General features: G+C 35.7%; 1 protein-coding gene across 1 annotated transcript in view; it reads right to left on the minus strand.

Moving 5' to 3' along the window:
* Positions 1-1100: 1100 nt before the first annotated feature.
* LOC135081877 (uncharacterized) overlaps positions 1101-21444 on the minus strand; it is a 94690-nt gene continuing 74346 nt past the window's right edge. The window contains exons 3-4 of the mRNA XM_063976662.1: positions 16852-17066; positions 1101-1363 (exon numbers count right to left, since the gene is read on the minus strand). Coding sequence (XP_063832732.1) covers positions 1101-1363; positions 16852-17066 — 478 coding nt within the window. The remainder of the gene's footprint in view (positions 1364-16851; positions 17067-21444) is intronic.

The following is a 21444-nucleotide window of genomic DNA, read 5'->3' on the forward strand; positions in this document are numbered from 1 at the left end:
CTGTTCATGTTTTATTCCTCATTCATCTTAAGAATGGGCCATCAAGGTTTACTGTGTCACCTTATCTATGTTAGAAGCAATTTTGCAACAGCTATTTGCTGTAAAAGGAAATGTTTGAATTAATTAATGTTCAATTATTTTACGGCCAAGTTGAAATGACACCCCTAAAAGTAACAAAAAAGATATAGGTACTATCTGTTGTTCAAGCTTTAATGCAGTTGTCGGTCTGAGTCAGTTTTTACGTTTATTTTCTGATACAGTGAGTAACAGCATGCCTATTTTATTATATTTTGTTACTGGCTTTGTGAAAATTTGATAAATTATGTTTATGTCCGCTTGAAACACCAAAAAAAAAAACCCTATAGAAATTTATAAATTCACCACGCAGTGTGCTATCTTCACCAAAACAAATTGTGAGTACAAAAAATATAGGATTGAAAATGGTTTAAAATTTTTGGAATAGAAAATAAAATATATGAAACTGTCAAATCGTATCTAACCGAAATAAAAACAGTTTTCCCACTGTCTGTTTTATCTTGGTTTCGGTTTTATTTTCTCTATGCTATAAACGGGACTATACTACCCCTCGTTCGTGCTGCAGCTATTCCTGAATTTCTGAATTCGTGTGTAGCCAGGATCTACAGCTGGACCGCCAATAAAACCCAAATTGAGTTTCAAAAGAGAGATAAGAGTGCATGGACTCTTAACTAGCTCGGATTAAACTATAATTCCTGACATAAAACTGGTGGAGAATGCCACGTGGCATTAAGTTCGCATTCTGTACTTTTTTTTTCTGTGCAATAGTTTTAATTAAATAAACAAAAATAAAGCAATAAGGCTGACAAAAGTGGCCAAGTTTCTTCTGTTATGTATTTTTTATTACTGACAATCAACCGAAGGCAAAATAAACGGGGGGTTTGCATACTACGATAAATATCAGGAATATGTCAGGAATAATGACAGGATTTCACAACATGATCTCAAAGATCAGAAACATTTATTCAAATACCTAAGCATAGTAAATTTACAAGCGTATCCGTAAGATTCACTGTAGAGGGATTTTTGCAAATCCTCCGGCGAGGCCCGATCTTGATACATGGCTACTTGCGGGGTTTTTTGACGCGTTTCTTCCCTCTCTTGCTGACTTTGCCCTCGGTCGACTCCGCTTGAGATTTCACATTGCGAATCACCATGTTTCTATAATTGTAAAACCCCTCCTCCTTAATATTACTCATCCTGGTTTTCCTCTTCGTGTTCTCGTCGGATATCGAGGCCTTAGAATTCGTATTCGTTTTCGCCTCGCTGGGACGGGGTTGCTTTGCTTTCTCTTCTTTCTTAGCCCTTTCTTTACTCATGTTTGTCACTAGAAAAGGATTGTTGAAATCGTGAATTTGTTTGAATCCCACATTATCCTGAGCCCACGGGATTATCGCGAATTGGTTTTCGGCGATGACAGAAACTTGTGTGACTTTTGACGTCTAAATAAAAGTTGGAATAAATCTAGATGACTGCGGAAGTAGGTTGATATCTAGTCTATGTTCATAGTATTGTCACAGAATAATAATAAGTACTACGTACAGAAGTTTTTCTTCGCGAAGGTATTCAAAAAAATGTATGCTCAATGTCATCAACAATATGGTGTAATTTAGCTTGTCTTAAGAGTCGAGCACCGTTTTTACGTCAGTGATCGGTACTGTCTTGATGCCATAGGGCTGACTGCTACAAGAAGCTACTGTGTCGCCATCTAGCGCACCACACTTGCATTCACTGCTCTTCGCGGCAACGCGCAGCTACATGCGGCCGCCAATTATATAGTGTAAGAGCTAGCACCTAAATATTTTATAACACACATAACTGTGACAATTTATTTCACGTGGGCAAAGTCAAAAAGCTAGTAAGAAATAAAAATTCAATTCAGTAGGTATTTCCAACCAAATTTTATTACATAAACAAACATTATACTAATTTCATTATGGGCCCTTAGTATGTGAAAACTGCAATTGACGATATTTCGCCCTGTTTTCAATATTATGTATTACAGAACGTATGTGTGATGGGATGATATTTTCGAAAACACGATTAGAAAAAATTTTTCTCGAAAAAAAACATTTACCTCTGGATTTTTTTATAAAAGTTTAATATGACCGTGTTTTACAATAAAATTCCTATAAAATCACAAAGGTATCATGTTTGCCTCTTTGATTTCCTGGCTGTTTTAGATTTCAAAAACCTAAATTATATTAATTTATTAACTTTCTGATAAAAATGTGAATGGCTCTTACGATGTCCTCTTACGATTAAATCAAAATGTCTTTATTTGGTCTATAATATGCCCATCATCACTACGTAATAATTATAAAAAAAAGTCGCTTTCCTGTCTGTCTGTCCCTATGTATGCTTAGATCTTTAAAACTATGCAACAGATTTTGATACGGTATTTAGGGTTCCGTAGCCAAATGGCAAAAACGGAACCCTAATAGATTCGTCATATAGTCTGTCTGAACATAGAACGTTTTTGTGCTCTTTTTAAAATGAGTTAACCAAGTATATGGCTATTAGACTTGCACACGTAGATACGTCCGTCCGTTTTTTGTAGGATTAATATAATTAAGTAACATTTATTTTTTGCATTCGGCTCTTGGTCTAACCCAAACGAAACACGAACAACTAATTAACTAACAATGAACAAAGTTGATAAATTAGTAATATGTAAATAATGAATTTGTTTTACGAGCTGTCCCGGCGTACTTCGTACCGCAAATTAATATAGAGTTGTTTAAGTGATTTATAAAATCGCAATATTAATTTTTGAAAGTAGGGTCATTGTGCTGGTTTTCTATCTAACTTCGGTTTTCGTCCATTTCACTGAGCTGCCATAAACACATGCGTAAAATTTGAATACAAAGTATTGTATTCACAGAAGGCAGTAGCCATCCCGCGCTAGTTTTGTTGCAATCTATAATGCCTAAGCAAAGAAATAGATAATGTTTGGTCAGTACTCATTCTGGCCATACTCTCTAATCTGTGATTCTGGCAACATTTTCATGTGACGTCACTAACTACCTGACTTGTGCCGAGTGCCGAGGTACCTACATACAAGATTTAAGAAAACAACATATTTATAGGCAATCAGCTGACAACTACACGCACACACACACACACAAATACCTGTCAGCTGATTGCCTATATTGCGGCCATGTTGTTTTCTTAAATCGTGTATGTATTTATAATGCGTGTAAATGTGTGCGTAATGTACCGAGTACGTTTATTTTAAAGTTACGCCAGGCCTGTTCATCTCCGCGAGTTCACATCGAAAACAAAACACGCACGTTAGCCCACCTACAGGAGGCGATTCGACAAGGCGTCACATACGAGATACGAGCGAGCATTGACACACGCACGCGTACTCTTGTATTATGGAAAAAAATAAAAAAATACTGTGTAAAAAATACTGTGCAGTATTTTACTGCCTAAATAATAATAAAAACACACAATGTACTTTTTTTAAGTTGCCTGAAGACACTGAGAGGTAAATAAGTGGTTATTGTTATTCATGATAATTCATGCAAATTCATGTATTTCTTCCGACATTTTCCGCGATTTGGCACTTCACGTCACACATTAGTTTGCCGAAGTTCGCCGAGCCAGCTATTGTCAATTATTATAGGTGTCAAACAGGATAGGGTCTTTGCGCTGGTTTTCGTCCAACTATCGGAGTTGCCAACTTTGTGATCTTAAAATACCCTTACATAAATGTATTTTATGTCGTTCGAGTGCTCATAAAGGCAGTCAACTAAAGTCCATACTGCAACGCACACACAATCCGCACCGTAACGTAAACGCCTTGCCTCGCCGATGACAGTGCGCGAAGGGCAATGACAGCTTGCAAAACACTGACGTATATCAATGTCTCATGGACTTGGCGTAACTTTAAAATAAACGTACTCGGTACATTACGCACACATTTACACGCATTATAAATACATACACGATTTAAGAAAACAACATGGCCGCAATATAAGCAATCAGCTGACAGGTATTTGTGTGTATGTGTGTGCGTGTAGTTGTCAGCTGATTGCCTATAAATATGTTGTTTTCTTAAATCTTGTATGTAGGTACCTACTCGGCACAAGTCAGGTAGTTAGTGACGTCACATGAAAATGTTGCCAGAATGAGTACTGACCAAACATTATCTATTTCTTTTTTTTATACATCACCAGGGGTAAGTTAGAAAGAGATAAACAGCTGTTTGTCATTAATTTGTCGAATTTTTGTACAGATCTATATTTCCTCTCCACTATTACCTCCCTGCCACAAAAGGCGATACGTTGTTGATCCCTTTCCGAGTTGATTTGCCTGCTATATGACCTGAGCTATGCTTTAAAAAAATGACCCTTAGTCATCTAAGATTTAATTTTGTATGAAGAAGTTTAATAAACACTTAAAATTGTGTTTATAATGCTATCAATTAGACATACGTGCCAAAAACTTTTCCTGTCAGCACATTTTTTTTTCTAGCGCGATGATTTCTGCAATGTACCGGTGACCGGTGTATGGCCGCGCATTTACGTAATTTTTTGGAACTCACTACTTTTTAAATTACATTTTCATTTAGGTAGAACTGTTGCTTAGGCATTATAGATTGCAACAAAACTAGCGCGGGATGGCTACTGCCTTCTGTGAATACAATACTTTGTATTCAAATTTTACGCATGTGTTTATGGCAGCTCAGTGAAATGGACGAAAACCGAAGTTAGATAGAAAACCAGCACAATGACCCTACTTTCAAAAATTAATATTGCGATTTTATAAATCACTTAAACAACTTTATATTAATTTGCGGTACGAAGTACGCCGGGACAGCTCGTAAAACAAATTCATTATTTACATATTACTAATTTATCAACTTTGTTCATTGTTAGTTCATTAGTTGTTCGTGTTTCGTTTGGGTTAGACCAAGAGCCGAATGCAAAAAATAAATGTTACTTAATTATATGAATCCTACAAAAAACGGACGGACGTGTGCAAGTCTAATAGCCATATACTTGGTTAACTCATTTTAAAAAGTGCACAAAAACGTTCTATGTTCAGGCAGACTATATGACGAATCTATAAGGGTTCCGTTTTTGCCATTTGGCTACGGAACCCTAAATACCGTATCAAAATCTGTTGCATAGTTTTAAAGATCTAAGCATACATAGGGACAGACAGACAGGAAAGCGACTTTTTTTTTATAATTATTACGTAGTGATGATGGGCATATAGACCAAATAAAGACATTTTGATTTAAGGGGGGGACATCGTAAGAGCCATTCACATTTTTATCAGAAAGTTAATAAATTAATATATTTAGGTTTTTGAAATCTAAAACAGCCAGGAAATCAAAGAGGCAAACATGATACCTTTGTGATTTTATAGGAATTTTATTGTAAAACACGGTCATATTAAACTTTGGGACAATATTATTTGATCCTCTAAAAACTAATTGATCTTTTTTATATGTGCACTTTTAAAAATAAATGATGTTTTTTATTATATTTTATCTTTATATTAATTATTGGGTCTATATTAGTTGATCTATGGATAAATTATGAATGATCTTCATTAAAGGTAACATAATATTTATGTTTAACATACTCTTTTAATATTTGGTAAACAAAAATAATATTTGATCCTCTTTTTTAGTTATTGATCTTTTATTTTGTTAATTTGATGATTTTTATATCAAGTTTGCCTTTTAATATTGATCACCTAATAAATACATTTCGATCTATGTATAACTTAACTTTAAAATATATTTGATCTAACAAAAAATATTATTGGTTAATATTTTTAATTAAAAAATATCTTTTAATTTACGCGGTACTTTGTGGTTGAGTGACAATCGTCCGTCATTGGTTACTGAGTTGGCCAAGGGCTTAGCGGCCAATAAGCAAGCAGAATGGTACATTGCCATGTTTGTTTAAATTACAAGCTTTGCTTAGTTTGGGACTAGAGGCGCTATGTAAAATAATTTCTTACTTCTGACATCCCTGAACCCGACATCATAATTTTTACCTCTTTATTTTTTTCAAATCGCAAGGTTGATTTTTCTTAGTATACCGATCTCGACCGTGATCAGTGACCATAAAGTCATCTGTCAACGGGTCGATTAGACACGATAAAAGCACTAAACGATATTTGTTTACTTTTAGTGCGACATCGGGTCGTAAGGACCTGATAAGTTTTTTTTCCAAATATTTACTGTGTTTGACGAAACAATTGCAAAACAATATTTATCTTTCGTACTACTGAAAAGACCGAATATATCCATCCCGCACCAACACATCCAGCACCTAAGGTCAATTCGACCCGATAACGCAGTGTGAACGTGTTAAGTATGCTTTTTTTATAAAAAAAAATCTTTGAACATCAAGTGCCTTTAAATAGTTACCATCCTTTGACTACAACTTAATAAAAATAAGTACCATAACATAATTATTTTGAAGATTATTTGATATAGACAAAAAATAATTTATACAAATCGAATTATTTAAAAAAGTATCACAATATTGAATATTTGGTGCTCATTTCTTTTATTTTTGAGGACCAACAAGTAACCATCAGATATAATTTTTACATCTCAATTTTTTTTGCGTAGTTCAAAAGAGGTTAAAATATCGATAGATTTTATTTATTTTATGTCTCAAAGAAAGAGAATCAATCATTAAAATAGATGACCATTTAGATGTTTTTATTTGCCGTTTTTGCTAATTTAAAAAGATCATTTAAATACATGCCTCAAACTTTTATAAAAAAATCCAGAGGTAAATGTTTTTTTTCGAGAAAATTTTTTTCTAATCGTGTTTTCGAAAATATCATCCCATCACACATATATTGAAAACAGTGCGAAATAACGTCAATTGCAGTTTTCACATACCTACTAAGGGCCCATAATGAAATTAGTATAATGTTTGTTTATGTAATAAAATTTGGTTTGAAATACCTACTGAATTGAATTTTTATTTCTTACTAGCTTTTTGGCTTCGCCCACGTGAAATAAATTGTCACAGTAATGTGTGTTATAAAATATTTAGGTGCTAGCTCTTACACTATATAACTGGCGGCCGCATGTAGCTGCGCGTTGCCGCGAAGAGCAGTGAATGCAAGTGTGGTGCGCTAGATGGCGACACAGTAGCTTCTTGTAGCAGTCAGCCCTATGGCATCAAGACAGTACCGATCACTGACGTATGTCAACAAAACGGTGCTCGACTCATAAGACAAGCTAAATTACACCATATTGTTGATGACATTGAGCATACATTTTTTTGAATACCTTCGCGAAGAAAAACTTCTGTACGTAGTACTTATTATTATTCTGTGGTTACGCCAAGTCCATGAGACATTGATATACGTCAGTGTTTTGCGAGCTGTCATTGCCCTTCGCGCGCTGTCATCGGCGAGGCAAGGCGTTTACGTTACGGTGCGGATTGTGTGTGCGTTGCAGTATGGACTTTAGTTGACTGCCTTTATGAGCACTCGAACGACATAAAATACATTTATGTAAGGGTATTTTAAGATCACAAAGTTGGCAACTCCGATAGTTGGACGAAAACCAGCGCAAAGACCCTATCCTGTTTGACACCTATAATAATTGACAATAGCTGGCTCGGCGAACTTCGGCAAACTAATGTGTGACGTGAAGTGCCAAATCGCGGAAAATGTCGGAAGAAATACATGAATTTGCATGAATTATCATGAATAACAATAACCACTTATTTACCTCTCAGTGTCTTCAGGCAACTTAAAAAAAGTACATTGTGTGTTTTTATTATTATTTAGGCAGTTAATTACTGCACAGTATTTTTTTATTTTTTTCCATAATACAAGAGTACGCGTGCGTGTGTCAATGCTCGCTCGTATCTCGTATGTGACGCCTTGTCGAATCGCCTCCTGTAGGTGGGCTATCGTGCGTGTTTTGTTTTCGATGTGAACTCGCGGAGATGAACAGGCCTGGTATTGTTTTCAGTTTGTTGTAAGTACTTGTACAAATAATACCTAAATGCGCAAACTAGTAGAAGTTGGTGTACACGTTTGCAAGCGATTAATTAAGTAGAAGAACCTCAGACAAAAAATCAGATTCATGAAAATAAGCAACAAGTAGTTTTCAAAGAAATGTAAAATCCAAGTTATAGTCACCTATTTCTATTATTTACGTGTCCCACGTGTATTATTTTGTGTTAAATCCCACGTGTGCGCAGCCTGGGTCAAAGTCTAGTGACGCAATGGACAACTATCCTAGATACACTACACTACGTCACTGTCGATTATTAAGATAACATATTTTCTAGCGATAATAAAGGCAACATCTATGAAAAATAATCCTATTTTCTACGACCATATCATACACACGTGCTTCTAAGAATTAATAGGGCTATAATCTTGTGGATTGGGTATATCAGATGATAACACACAGAGCATCTAGGGTATTTACTTACCTAATATGTACCCAAGATGTGAATTACTTTTTTTACTTTATACGTAGCATATTGAAAAAGGGCTGAGACGTAATAGTCCGGTAAAACAAAAGTTTCATACGAAAGTATTTTTATTAGGTTGCTAAAACTTCTTTTTGTTGAACTGTAACTTACCTCTTTCGTATTCTGTAGTTCATACGATGCGGGCGTAGGCTTAATGGAACATGAAAGTTGGAAAAGTATACGTTTTTTTTACATGTAATACTTTACATACTATTAAAAACAATAAAATATCATAAAACACAACATATTCTATGTTATTTTTATTCTACAAACCAATGCGAAACCAAAAGCATAAAAGGGAGTGTATACAAATTAGTGTGTCAGCATGTGAAACTTAGGAAAATTTATTAGTTTTGAATCCAGTCATGAAACGTTGATTGGAAACATCCACACCATACTGTATCGCATTCGCATCCCTAATTTGCTCGTCCAATTTGTCTGATATAAAGTTAGGATCTTCTATATTTACGAGAGGTCTGACTGACTGACTCACTCACTCACTCTTTAGAACGTAGGTGCTCACTAAGAACGGATTTTTTAAACTCCACCCTAAGAGGGTATTCATGCGTACGAAGTCGGGGGCGGCCGCTAGTAAAAAATAAAACAATGCAGCCTGCTTTCTTAGTTTAAAACAATACATCGTTCTTCAATGCAATACACAAGCGCTGGAGCAGAAGGTAGTAATAATCGATATAAAATACGGTTTCACGTCGCGTCGGCGGAGTGGCACAAATCACGGCATTCCGTCGGTCGATACAGGCGATATTGGAGTGACGTAGGGCTTGCACAAGTTATTTATTTATTTAAAACTTTATGCACATAAAACACAGTTACATGGTGAAGTTGTGCCATTTAGTATAATCCTCCAGTAAACTTTAGGGTCAAAACCAAATGTAAGTATAGTTGTGGAGATACTTCAGTGTCTTATAAACAAATAAATAAATAAAATAAAGGGTCCACATTTTTGATAGACTTATTATGAGAGCTATGTAGCCCTCTTTTTAGTTGTAGCACGTCTTGGAAAAACTCGACAGTAGAAAGTTATATTACAATTAATCTCCAACGCCAAAATACTTTCGTAGCTAGTTAAGCATTTAATTTATTAATTATGACAATGAATAAAACGTAAAAGCTGTAAAAGGTCTACTTTGTGAAACTTTTTGATGATAAAAGCTCATTAAAACTTGTTTAAAGAGTCGCCTAACTTTTATCAAGATGTAACTCCATCTTTAAAATATTACCCACTTCTAAGCGTTAAAAACATTATTGTCTTAAAAGGAAACTTTTTATTGGTCCATTTTTATAATATTAGAACATTTTATAATATATTTAAATAAATTCCTTAAAATTACATTAATTTTCAAATCTAATATGTAGGTAAGTGATTTATGAAAAGATTTATATTTACAATTCTATAGACTAGAAATTGCATAATAATTTTTAACCCTTTCTCTATAATATTTTATTTTTTCTACAATGAAACCGAAAACTAAGTCATCAAGCAGAAGGTGTAGAAGTTATTTCGGAAACAATTTTCCCTAGCAAAAGGGATCGTTTTCTCAATATTCGCCAAGTCGGCACCGTTCCTTGGTCCCGGGCTATTGTGTATGTATTTTATTTCACATAATCATCACTACTCCCGGTTCCCTACTTGTTTATTGCGTATCCTGGGAGGGAATTGCCTCTTGAGACGTAAAAAAGCGAATACATGGGAGCCCCAGGTTTTCTAGTGTCTATTTTGAATAAACAAACTGCAAAGTGAGCTGTTTAAGTAAATAGTTCAATAATACAAGCAGAATAATCAGCGATAATTGCTGGATAAATAAATAGCAAATGACGTGTTTTGACGTGATCACGAATTGCCAATGAATACTAATTTATAATGAATATATCAAATGTAGCAGCTGTGTTGCATTTTGCAGATAATGTGTAGGTAGTCACGTACTTTTGGTTACTTTGGACTTACAATTCAAATTCAAATTTTTAATTCCTCCATGTTGGTATACAAAAGTTCTTAAATAATAGACATAGACCCGTAAGAGGAACCCTGCTAGCTGCTGCTGCTTAAAAAAACAGGAATTATTTCTTGTGTTAAGGAGTTATTGTTCCTGTAGAACGCGCAAGACATTTTTTAATGACCAAAAGTTGTTAAGAACCAAATTTATCGATGTAGACTAAGTGTAGTCAAGGCTATCGCGAGGCTCTACCAAAAAACTCCGCGGTGTTACTTAAAGCAGTTCTTTCTTACGTCCCAAACGGAAAACTTTCAGGCATTAAACTCCCGCCCTGGGTTACTCCGGATTTTAATGTGAAAACTTATTGGGATTTGCTCAAAATGTAACCGTTCCTTGTGAATGAGTAATAGGTCATGTGATTTTATTAGAAAAGTTACGAAATTGTTGGCGTTTTTGCTGCAATTCGCGAAGTTGGAATTTATGATGAGGTTAGAACTTTAATTCTGTATTTTACTATTCTTAGGAGTTGAATCACTTAAATTATATAGCACTTGCTTAAACTTTCACGTGTGTAAAGTTTTAGAGCGAATTTATACGGTATTAAAACTCTGATATGAATATGAATAAATATGAATAATGAAAATAATACTATCCAATACCAACCCTACAAGCTAGCGTGCTGGTAATCATTAAGCAAACAAAATATTACGTTTTACGTATAGCTCTTGTGACAAACATAATAATTAGAGAGTAAATAACTCATGACAAGGAAGACGTATAAAAATATAATTTAACTATCCAAGATTAATAGACGAACAATGTTAAGTAGGTATGTGGTTTGATACAGTTACCAATCATTTATCATTTTGAGTTGTTTATAAATTATTTTTATTTATAGGTTACAAGCTTCAGTACAGTAAATCACAATTAAATACTAACTTACGGCCAATTGTTAATTGAACATGCATTTAAACATAAGACGATGTATTTTACAATTTAGAGGGTAATAGATTGATTCACAAAAACTCATGAAACTCATTTATTTTCGTAAATAGGCTTTTAAAAAGTACTTTTACACGTCCCAATATTAACCCTACCACTGCTTCGGGACAATAAATGGGCCAGTGCTGAGAAGAAGCAGCACAAGAAACTCAGTCAGCCATTAAATAAATCCGTTTAAATAAAAACACTTCATTTTTGCATAATAATTGAGAGCGAGCCCCCAAGCTTGTCAGACAAATCAGCTAGTCACGCGAAGTTAAATATAACTTGTTACATGCACAAATCGTGATAAACATTTACCTTTTTCATTTGGACGACAGCGTTAATACTCGGTGCCAGTCAAAATGGGTGTGTGTTTGTTATGTCGTTGAACTTAGATTTTAATTTATTCAGATTTGTATCTGTCACGTCATAACATGTCAATGTCGCCCCCTCCCGTGCCGCTTCCATACCCCCAGGCACCGTCTGAGTTAAACTCTAGAACTAGTATGTAAGCCCTTTTAGGTCGCTTACGCTATACATCACTACTTCAACGACAAACTAACGATAATTCATGAAATTGTCAGCTCCCTGTTCGCTATAATGGACTTGTAACGGACTGATTTAGGACATGCTTATTAAGCTAACATTTACGTAGTTGAGTAGTATTTGAGTGGGTCACAAATTCAGGCTACTATCCTAATTCCATAATCATTATGAATTATTAAGGGTTTTGTTACGATGTTATCTTTCAATTTGAATTAACTTTGAGGTTGTTAAGTGAAAATAGCACTGACTATATTGATGTACTGTACTGTGTCCAATGACAATGTGACGTGGGTATTGTTTTTATCCACAACGAAGAAGCTCTTGGCCTGCATTTCACCTGATGGAAAGTGATGATCAGCCCGAAAATGGAAGAGAGTTTCACCCGGAATCCTCAACCACAGAGGAACTGACCATCTTACCTTTAACTGCCGGAACACAACAATGTTATGGCAACATACTTAGGGAAGATGTTCTAAAACAAGCCCACCAAAACGAACAGAAAATTATGTCCCCACTGGAAATCGAAACCGGGATCCCTGGGTGTAAAGGAGGTGGTCTTACCATTAGACTAACGTCCGTATTCACAAACATTACTATGAGGTCTCACAGTGCGCGTGGACGCACAGGGTCACACGTGAACCAATCACAGAGCTCTATTCAACGCTGTGCCTTCGATATGCTGCTTCACATAAAAGCAAGCATCGTTTGTGAATACATACGGGTGAGTCTCTTGTGTCATTGAATTATCTGTTTTTTTTTAGTATCGCTCATCCTGTCTAGTAGACATTATGAAATTCTATGGTTGTTTCCATGTCACCCTGGCTCATAATTCACCCTGATTAGTGGAACTCAAATCAACTTCGATGCAAATTATTCGTACAGTCACCAAGAGCAGACACCGCTTTGAATATTTGATCGGGCTCATTTCGGGGAAATAATTTATGCAAAACGAATGTGGGATGTTATAATAAAATTTCGCCGAGACGCAGCATTTGAGCGGGTGCTTATTTTCCCAAGTTATTGTGTAAAGGTAATGGAGCTGCAAGTATCTCTACATAAAAATTATTTTACGTTCAAGATATTGTTTCTCAAGCACTTTTAGGTGCATGTTTGGATCCCGCCGGGCACAAATATATGCACAAGAGTTTTAATGAACTTTTAAATACGCACTTAAATAATTAACTACCACTTTTTAGTCTGTAATTATGTTATCAACAACAAAGATACTAATGGAGAGATGTTTTGGGGACAGGCAACCGTACGAAATAATAAAATTTTGTATAAATTAATTCTTGCAAAAGTTGTGTGGTGTTTTATTTCTTATTTACGGATATCGTACAGACGTACTGCACATAAGTCTACGCATTTTGTTGCAAAATCGCTCTTATCACAACGTCTACAGTGTTAAGCTTGATGTGGTAACAGGTACAACCGACAGACAGAAAAAGGTGCTACATCACAATTTTCCCTTCCGAAACTTCATTTCACGGACAAAGGTGCATTCTTGAGTCACCCCTTGAAAATAGTTTAACAAAACTACGTAACACCATTAATTTTTGGCGTGTATTTTAGAGCAGTTTGATGAAAGGGTCCGTCCCGCGTGCCGTGTCCTTTATTCCTGGAGTTACTAACATAATACACTGGAATATTCCAGTCATTTTCCAACAACGGTTCCAGGTTGGCCCCGAAAATTATTTCCGTATTTTTCAAGGTTTGAAAGAGTGAAAATTGGTGCAAACACGATCTGAATTTTTATGAATAGAAAAATGAGAGAAATACAACTTGTGCTGACTCGATTCCACTTTGTTACGCCGAGAGTTATTTTCTATAACGCAAATATGGAGTGGATTGTGACTAGCAGGCCGTGAATTTACTATTCAGGTGGTAACAAAATACATAACCAGAATTCATGATATTTTGTGATAATAACGTAAGGTGAAGAGATTCTTAGTACAAAAAGGTTACATAATTTCGACCGAATATTAAAGTAGAAAGTTCTTCTAAATAATCATGCTTCATATTAAACCCGCTGGCAGTTAAATCTATGCAAAAAAAAAAGATTTCATATAAACTAGTTTAAACTATCCTACTAATATTAAAAATGCGTAAGTTTGGATGTCTGGATGTTTGTTACTCTTTGACGCAAAAACTACTGAACGGATTTTAATGAAACTAATATTATAAATGCGAAAGTTTGGATGTCTGGATGTTTGTTACTCTTTCACAAAAAACTACTGAACGGATTTTAATGAAACGTTACAGTATTATAGTTTATAACCCAGAGTAACATATAGGCTATAAATTATGCCGATATATGACAAACTAAATTTCACGTGGGTGAAGCCGCGGGCAAAAGCTGGTTTAATATAACTATCGATCTTAAAATGCATAAATGCATACAATAATCATAACTTTCTTATGACTTTAATAATCGTTTAAGTTATGAGACGTATCGTATTTTAAGAATATGAGTACGGAATATCAAATTAAAATTACCCAGTGAACAGTCCAATGACGCCTGCTAAAATATTTATGATTCACACCCACATGCACATTTGAAGTGCTCCAGACAGATAATGGAATTACTGAGAGCTCCATACACTATTGCACTCACAACGGGTATCTATCGTGTGATCAGATTTATAAAATCATAGTTCGCACTTTGAAAATAACACTTTGATTGAGTAAACACACTTTGAAATACCATTTCTAAGCAATTCTAAGAAAAGAAACGCAATGGTTTGGATTTTTTTAGTAAAATAATATAATATACGTGGACGTCCTATGGCTCAGATGATGATGATGATGAATGTGAATATACGAGTAGAGTCTTTGTGTTATTAATCAATTTTGTTTTCAGATTGCCTAAATACGACGAAATTGCGATACGTAAGAGAAAATCTGTAGAAGAGGTGTCTCATAGCATTTAATTTTGTTATTATTACGAGAATAATAGAGCAATAACAAATACCTACAATCTACATAGGTCAAAAACTCTAATCCAGACAGAATTTTCCGCAACTCTACATTTTTAACTTAAAAAGGCTAATTTTTCTTACGTCCTGAAAAACTTCTTACGTTTATGCTTCAATTATAAAACTATTAAAAGCTCTTTCTATTAGTCAATCACTCTAATCTATGACGTCACATACCCATTCACCGTGATCCGGTAGATCCGGCCGAACCGGGTCGGATTCTGTCCATTTAGCCGGCTGCGGATTGTTTGGCGCGCCGATGAAATATAGCTCCTTTCAGCATTAAATTACGATTCAAGTTTTCGCAACTTTAAATTGATTTCCCGAAAAGTTGCTTGCAGCTGGAGAATTCAATTCAATGTGTTTGATTTCGAATGCTTTATGAGAATTCAATTACCTACTATGAATATAGATTTATTGGTTACAAGTTGCAAGCAAAGTAGGTACGAGTAAGAGGAAGATATTAATTTTATGAATAAAGAACATCACGAATCACGATCGTTTATTAGGAAAGCCAACGTCCAAGTTTTGTAAGTAAAACCATTGGTATTAGTGCGATGGCAAAGAATACATTGTACATGTCTATCTTTTCACTAAATATAATTCATACATACATAAACTCATAATTATTTCAAGAGACAGCCAATAAAAGCAGTGTAACTCTAAAGAGTACAATTAAACAATAACTCCTTTTTTTTAATGCATAACAAGGCAGGTATTTGACCACAATCGCAACAATCTTTCAATGGTGTCAATTCGTCACAGAATAAAAGAAACTTCCCTGTTTCAAACTTATTTCCATTTCCCCGCAGCTCCAGCATTTGCAGTATTGTTGATTAGTTTTTGCGGTAATTGGAGAACCGGCTCGGGCTACAATAGTGTTTGCGGTGGCTATCACGTTTGTAGGCCAGCGGGCTGCGGAAATTGGCCTGTTCTAGAACAATTTACGTTTGATACTGCAGACCTGTCTCTTATGACGAGATAACGTCTATGAATACGGGTCAATTGCAATTGTTATTCGACATTTTAACTCTCTCACTCGTACCGAACGTCTCAGGGTGAGTGAAAGAGATGGAGAAGCGAAAATATGAAAATATTTCGCAGAGTAAATCCCTCGCTTAGAAGTACGAAAATAAAAGTGTGAGTGGGTAATATTTGGGCTGCGAAATATTGCTATAGCCGTCCTTATTCGGAATTAAGGACGATACTCAAGTTTTCAAGTGGGAAAAACAGTATACATGTTTTTTCCTGACATATACATGTATTTACTGTTACACTCCAAGTAATCCTCGTTTGTTGTTGCCAAAAATATCATATAGCTATATTTTTACTCGTTTTACCTGTGCTGTAGCGGTGGTTGGTGATGCGGTGATCAGTCTTGCATAGCAAATCCTAACATTAGTTCGAATAAGTTAATAGCCGATATGTCACGTAGTTTGCAGTTTGCACATAACTATGGAAAACTGCGCTTGCTATGCCAGCTTTTTTTTTTGCGTCGGGAAATGCTTTGCTCATACCCACTAGCCGATGGGGACAGTCAGTGGGTTATGTGGGACTCTCCCCGCCAGGAGGGCGGCGTCTACCCACTAAAACCCGACGGTGTCCTCCGGGGCCATTGAAACGAAGCCGCGAGTTATTTGCTTTGGTTTGCAAACAGCATAGTACTTACTCCAGACATGGACGCTCCAGCCGTGGTTCTTCTTGTCCTCGCTGTTGCCCGCCTCTTGCATTTGCCCCTCTGCCGCTTCTGCCTCCGGGAGGGTTCGCCAACGCTTTAGTAGCTCCTTCGTCTTGTCACATGCTTGACGCTAGTTTGTGAAGTACTTTCGCGATACTTGTTGTGACTAAAATGAGGACTGGATTAGTACTTACTCCAAACATGGACGCTCCAGCCGTGGTTCTTCTTGTCGTCGCTGTTGCCCGCCTCTTGCATCTGCCCCTCTGCCGCCTCGGCCTCCGGGAGGGTTCGCCAACGCTTCAGCAACTCTTTCGTTTTGTCCTTCGTCTTGTCACATGCTTGCCGCCAGTTCGTGAAGTATTTGCGCGATACTTTCGGACTCGTTAGTGAACTGACTTTGGAGTCTTGTCTGAAACAAATGAATTAATGAAAATTTGATCGTAGTTTGTTTTTTTATTAATACCTACTTATTTGAGATTCATAATTTAAAGCATAAAAAAACTTTGGTAAATTGTTAAATGCTTTAAGGAAAAAATAATACCTGCCACAAAATATTACGACTAAAATAATATTTTATCAATCTGTTCGTTTTGTTGTATTACGAAAAAGGGCGACCAGTGCCATAATTCTGGCCTAAAGGATAATCTAATATCAACATGTGGGCAATAAATTGGGGTGAAAACGCAAAGTGAGCTCTGTTTACATTGATCCTAAGTAAATATCTTCAATCCTTTTTGGTCAAATCATGGCCCTTTTTATCTGAGTCATAGAGACGAGAGTACTGTAACGACAAGAGCGTAAAACACTAAAGGTCAGCACAATAAACTTTGAAGTAACCGTCCTTTGTGTCTTTGTTTACGGGTGTCGTAACGTTAACGATTAACGAAACGCAAAACCTTAGGGTTAGCGTACAGTATACTCCAATAAAAACTCTTTACAAAATTTTTTTAGACGGATTTTTTTCGTATATACCTACTTATCACAACGATATATCTACCGTTAATTGCTATAGTATGAACTTTTTGATAGGAATTGCTCGTAGTTCGTAGCGTGTGAACGAAGACCTTGATTTTCGTAGTAGAACTTTTTCGTAGCATCTACAGTTATGTCTTTCGTAGCATAACATTGTCCCGAGTAGTAGTCTGTCTGTAGCAATTAATTTACTATAATATAGTGAAAAAAATTATAAAATATTCGACTACTCGTGCATAAATATCGGTTTTTACCGGTTTGCTGTCCTTCTACTATGAAAGGCTTTTTCATAACCCACCCTTTTTCATTTTCATTATGTTGATGGACTATCAATGCGCGCTGAGCTTTAAACAATAAAGATAAAACATCGGTGAGCGCTGTATTCAGTTTGCCAGTGTACAGCGTACCTCGGCGTATTTTTTTGACCCGTAAAGTTATACCTTGACGCAGGTGCGTTGATACTTGCATTTTTTATGACGGTCCGATCTTACTTGGGTTTGTTGGATATACTTTGAGACCCCGGCCTGCTGTCCTAATTTATAAATGTAGGTACATACTGACGACAGCACGTCAATCTATACATAGCGGCATTAACAACAAAAATTATAGTCTGATGCGAAATGATAAAAAAATTTATTCAAAAATTCAAACATCATTAAGAAAAAATATAATCATGATTTTAATTGAACTGGTTCTAAAAGGTGGTTTGAGAGTGAAAAGATAATAACAGACAGACGCAGTTAATTTATTTTACGTTTATTAAACGTTCTGGTTTAAGAATAAAGAGATAAACTCCTCTCATTCTAGTATCGTCAGTTATGCTTCACCAGTATAACAATTTTGACCCGTATACCGCAACGCAGGTGTATTGATACTTGCACATTTTATTTTTACCCTCGCGGAGTAATGAGTATTGGATTCGAGCCCCAGCTGTGGCAGTGCGTTGGTTATTGTGTGTTTTGCTTTGTTCGATACGAAATAACGTATGGAAATAAATAACTCGGAAGCAAAATAACACAAGAAAAGGTTTTGGATTGAACTTGTTTTGTATTATTGAGAATAGAATGTCGCGTGAAATGAAAACAAAATTAGTATGAATGTTGTTGATTGTCATATGAAAATCTACCATAATATTGAAATATTAAATTTACCTAGTACTTGACACTAGGAGTGTCTATCAGCTATGTTTTATTGATAAAAATCTGTTATTTTATAATATTAGTTACTATATCAAAATAAAACCAATGCACGTCACTGATGCAGACCTATTCTACCTTTGTATATTGTGGCACAACTTGACCTGGATATTAGGTAAATTACGTTATTTTATAGTTAACAGGTGGGGTTGACACGTTTAGTATAACTACATAGGTCCGTACCATCCGTACTAGGTGGAGAGCGCACGAAACACTGTTATTAAAGTTTTAAATGAATGGCTTAGCTTTTATTCAACAAGGAGGCGCTGTAAGTTATAAGTATTAGGTATTAAATTTAAATCAAGTGCTCATTTAGGTTGAAAAATTTACAAAGTAGGAGTATAGCCATAGGTGTGTAGGAATTAACTATACCTATTAACGTTTAACAAAAGATATAGGTACATACTCGTATATTGTGTTATTCGACCTTTATTTCATCTATATGGTTATATAAAAATGAAACCCGTTTTCCGTTGTCACGACATAACATGAAAACGGCTTGACCGATTTGGCTGATTTTTTTTTTGTAGTTTTCTAATACTCTGTACAAGGTTTTTACGGAAAAAAATATAAAGAAAATCTCTACGCTAAGGCGGTACGAAGTTCGCCGGGTCGGCTAGTTTAACATAAAATATCTTTACACCTAGTGCACCGTGCGGGATTAAAACCGAGTGATAGTTCACTTTAATAAAGTTAATTGGGTATTATTTAGTTGATTTCATTTTCCAATAATAAAAAGGCAAAAATTTTTTAAAAGAAACTTACGCCCGTGTTCACAAACATACTATGAGGTCTCACAGTGCGCGTGGACGCACAGGGTGACACATGAACCAATCACTTAGCTCTATTCAACGCTATGCGTTCGATTTCCCGTTTCACTTAAGCAAGCATCGTTTGTGAATACGGGCGTTAATTATGGCCCTAAAACAGTAGACAGGTATTCGTATGTCAATTGTTTTGTGTTTGCTATCCAAAATAATAAACTGTACCAATGCAACTATAGATATATCTAACTCCTAATGCGTTTATTGATCTCGTAAAATAATTACACGAATGCTACTCCCAGTACTTTCGCAATTAGAGCTCAGATAAACAGATTATCTGCCGGCTCGGGGTAGCGCGCCATTTTTCTCTATCCACTTCATCCAGCCATTAATCTTCCCATACGTCTATCCAGTGCATTTAACTTCCAAGTTTTTGTCGTCGCATACGTTTTTCTGTTGCTTCTTGTAAGTATTGCTCATTAATCATGCGCAAAGTAACCACAAAAAGTTTGTCGTACTTAATAGAATTATGTGAGTAATAGTCCATGTAGCCAACCGTACAAGTTGGTAAGTACACAAATAAGTTTTGTTATCAGACTTTTTTTTATGCAAGACAAGGCAGGTATTTGACCGCAATCGCACTTGGTGTTAAGTATGATGCAGTCTGGTCACTGGTGTGGTAAATATCTGCCCTGTAAGTGACTATTCACTCTCGCCTTGAAAAGGCCCGGATTATAGTGTACAGGATAGACAGCAGCAGGCAGTGTCCAGTCCCTAGCTAGATTTTAAGTAAATTAAGGATTTTGAGACACATTTTCTCCCAAAATAAATTAAACTATCTTTTTATAACGGGATCACTTGCGTGTTTACATCTTTAACGCTTACAATATTAGTCTTTCATCATCATCATCATCTCAGCCATAATAGGACGTCAACTGCTGAACATAGGCCACCCCAATGCTTTCCATTTTCCAATATTAGTCTTTATGAAGTTAAAAATCGATGTATAGTTCTGCAAATCGATGCAAAAGTTGACTGCACGAAACTACGCTGTATCGAGTTTCGATTTAAAATCAACCAGCGTGTTGTTTTGCCGAAATCGGCGAGCAATCAGTAGCAGACGACAGAATGGTTTTGTTTCGAGCATTTTATGATTGCGCAGAGCTTCGACCGAGGCATAAACTTTTAACGGCTTTCGGCATCATGACGTTTTTGGGATTTACTACGCCAAATTGAAATTAAACGATTTATCGATTTGATTCGTACCTAAGTGCTGTTCAATTAGTTCTATTTTCGCCAAAAATAATAATAGTTTCTATTACGTGCAATGTTCAATGGAGTTTATAATATCTAACCCAAACAAGATGAAAGTATGCAAAGTGATTTAAGAATATTTACAAGACAATCGAACTCCTGGCAATAAAACATAGATTCTTTGGCGATAGAAAAACTGTCTAAAATATGAAATAATTTTTGTGTAACATTTTATCTAACCTGAATTCCAAACATCGTAAATACTCAGGTGGTTTAGTATCACGCAAATGGTTCATGAAAGCTTTGGTTTCTTAGGCTGGGTTGCGCCATCTTACTTTAACTTTAACAAACGTCAAAAATCTGTTAAACTCCATACAAAAAGCACCGGTTATAGTTATAGTTACGGTAAAAATTAGGTGGTGCAACTCAGCCTTAGTATATTCGGCGCGATTACCGAACTTCGTGATTTATGACCTCACTATTATAACAAAACAACTTCATACAAACAAAACTCGAACAATTTACCTACTTAGAACAAACTTTCGGGGAAAACTAAGATTATATTTGTATTATTACGATAACCAATGCGATTACTAACTTT

This window comes from Ostrinia nubilalis, chromosome 20 (assembly GCF_963855985.1).
Source record: "Ostrinia nubilalis chromosome 20, ilOstNubi1.1, whole genome shotgun sequence".
NCBI lineage: Eukaryota > Metazoa > Arthropoda > Insecta > Lepidoptera > Crambidae > Ostrinia > Ostrinia nubilalis.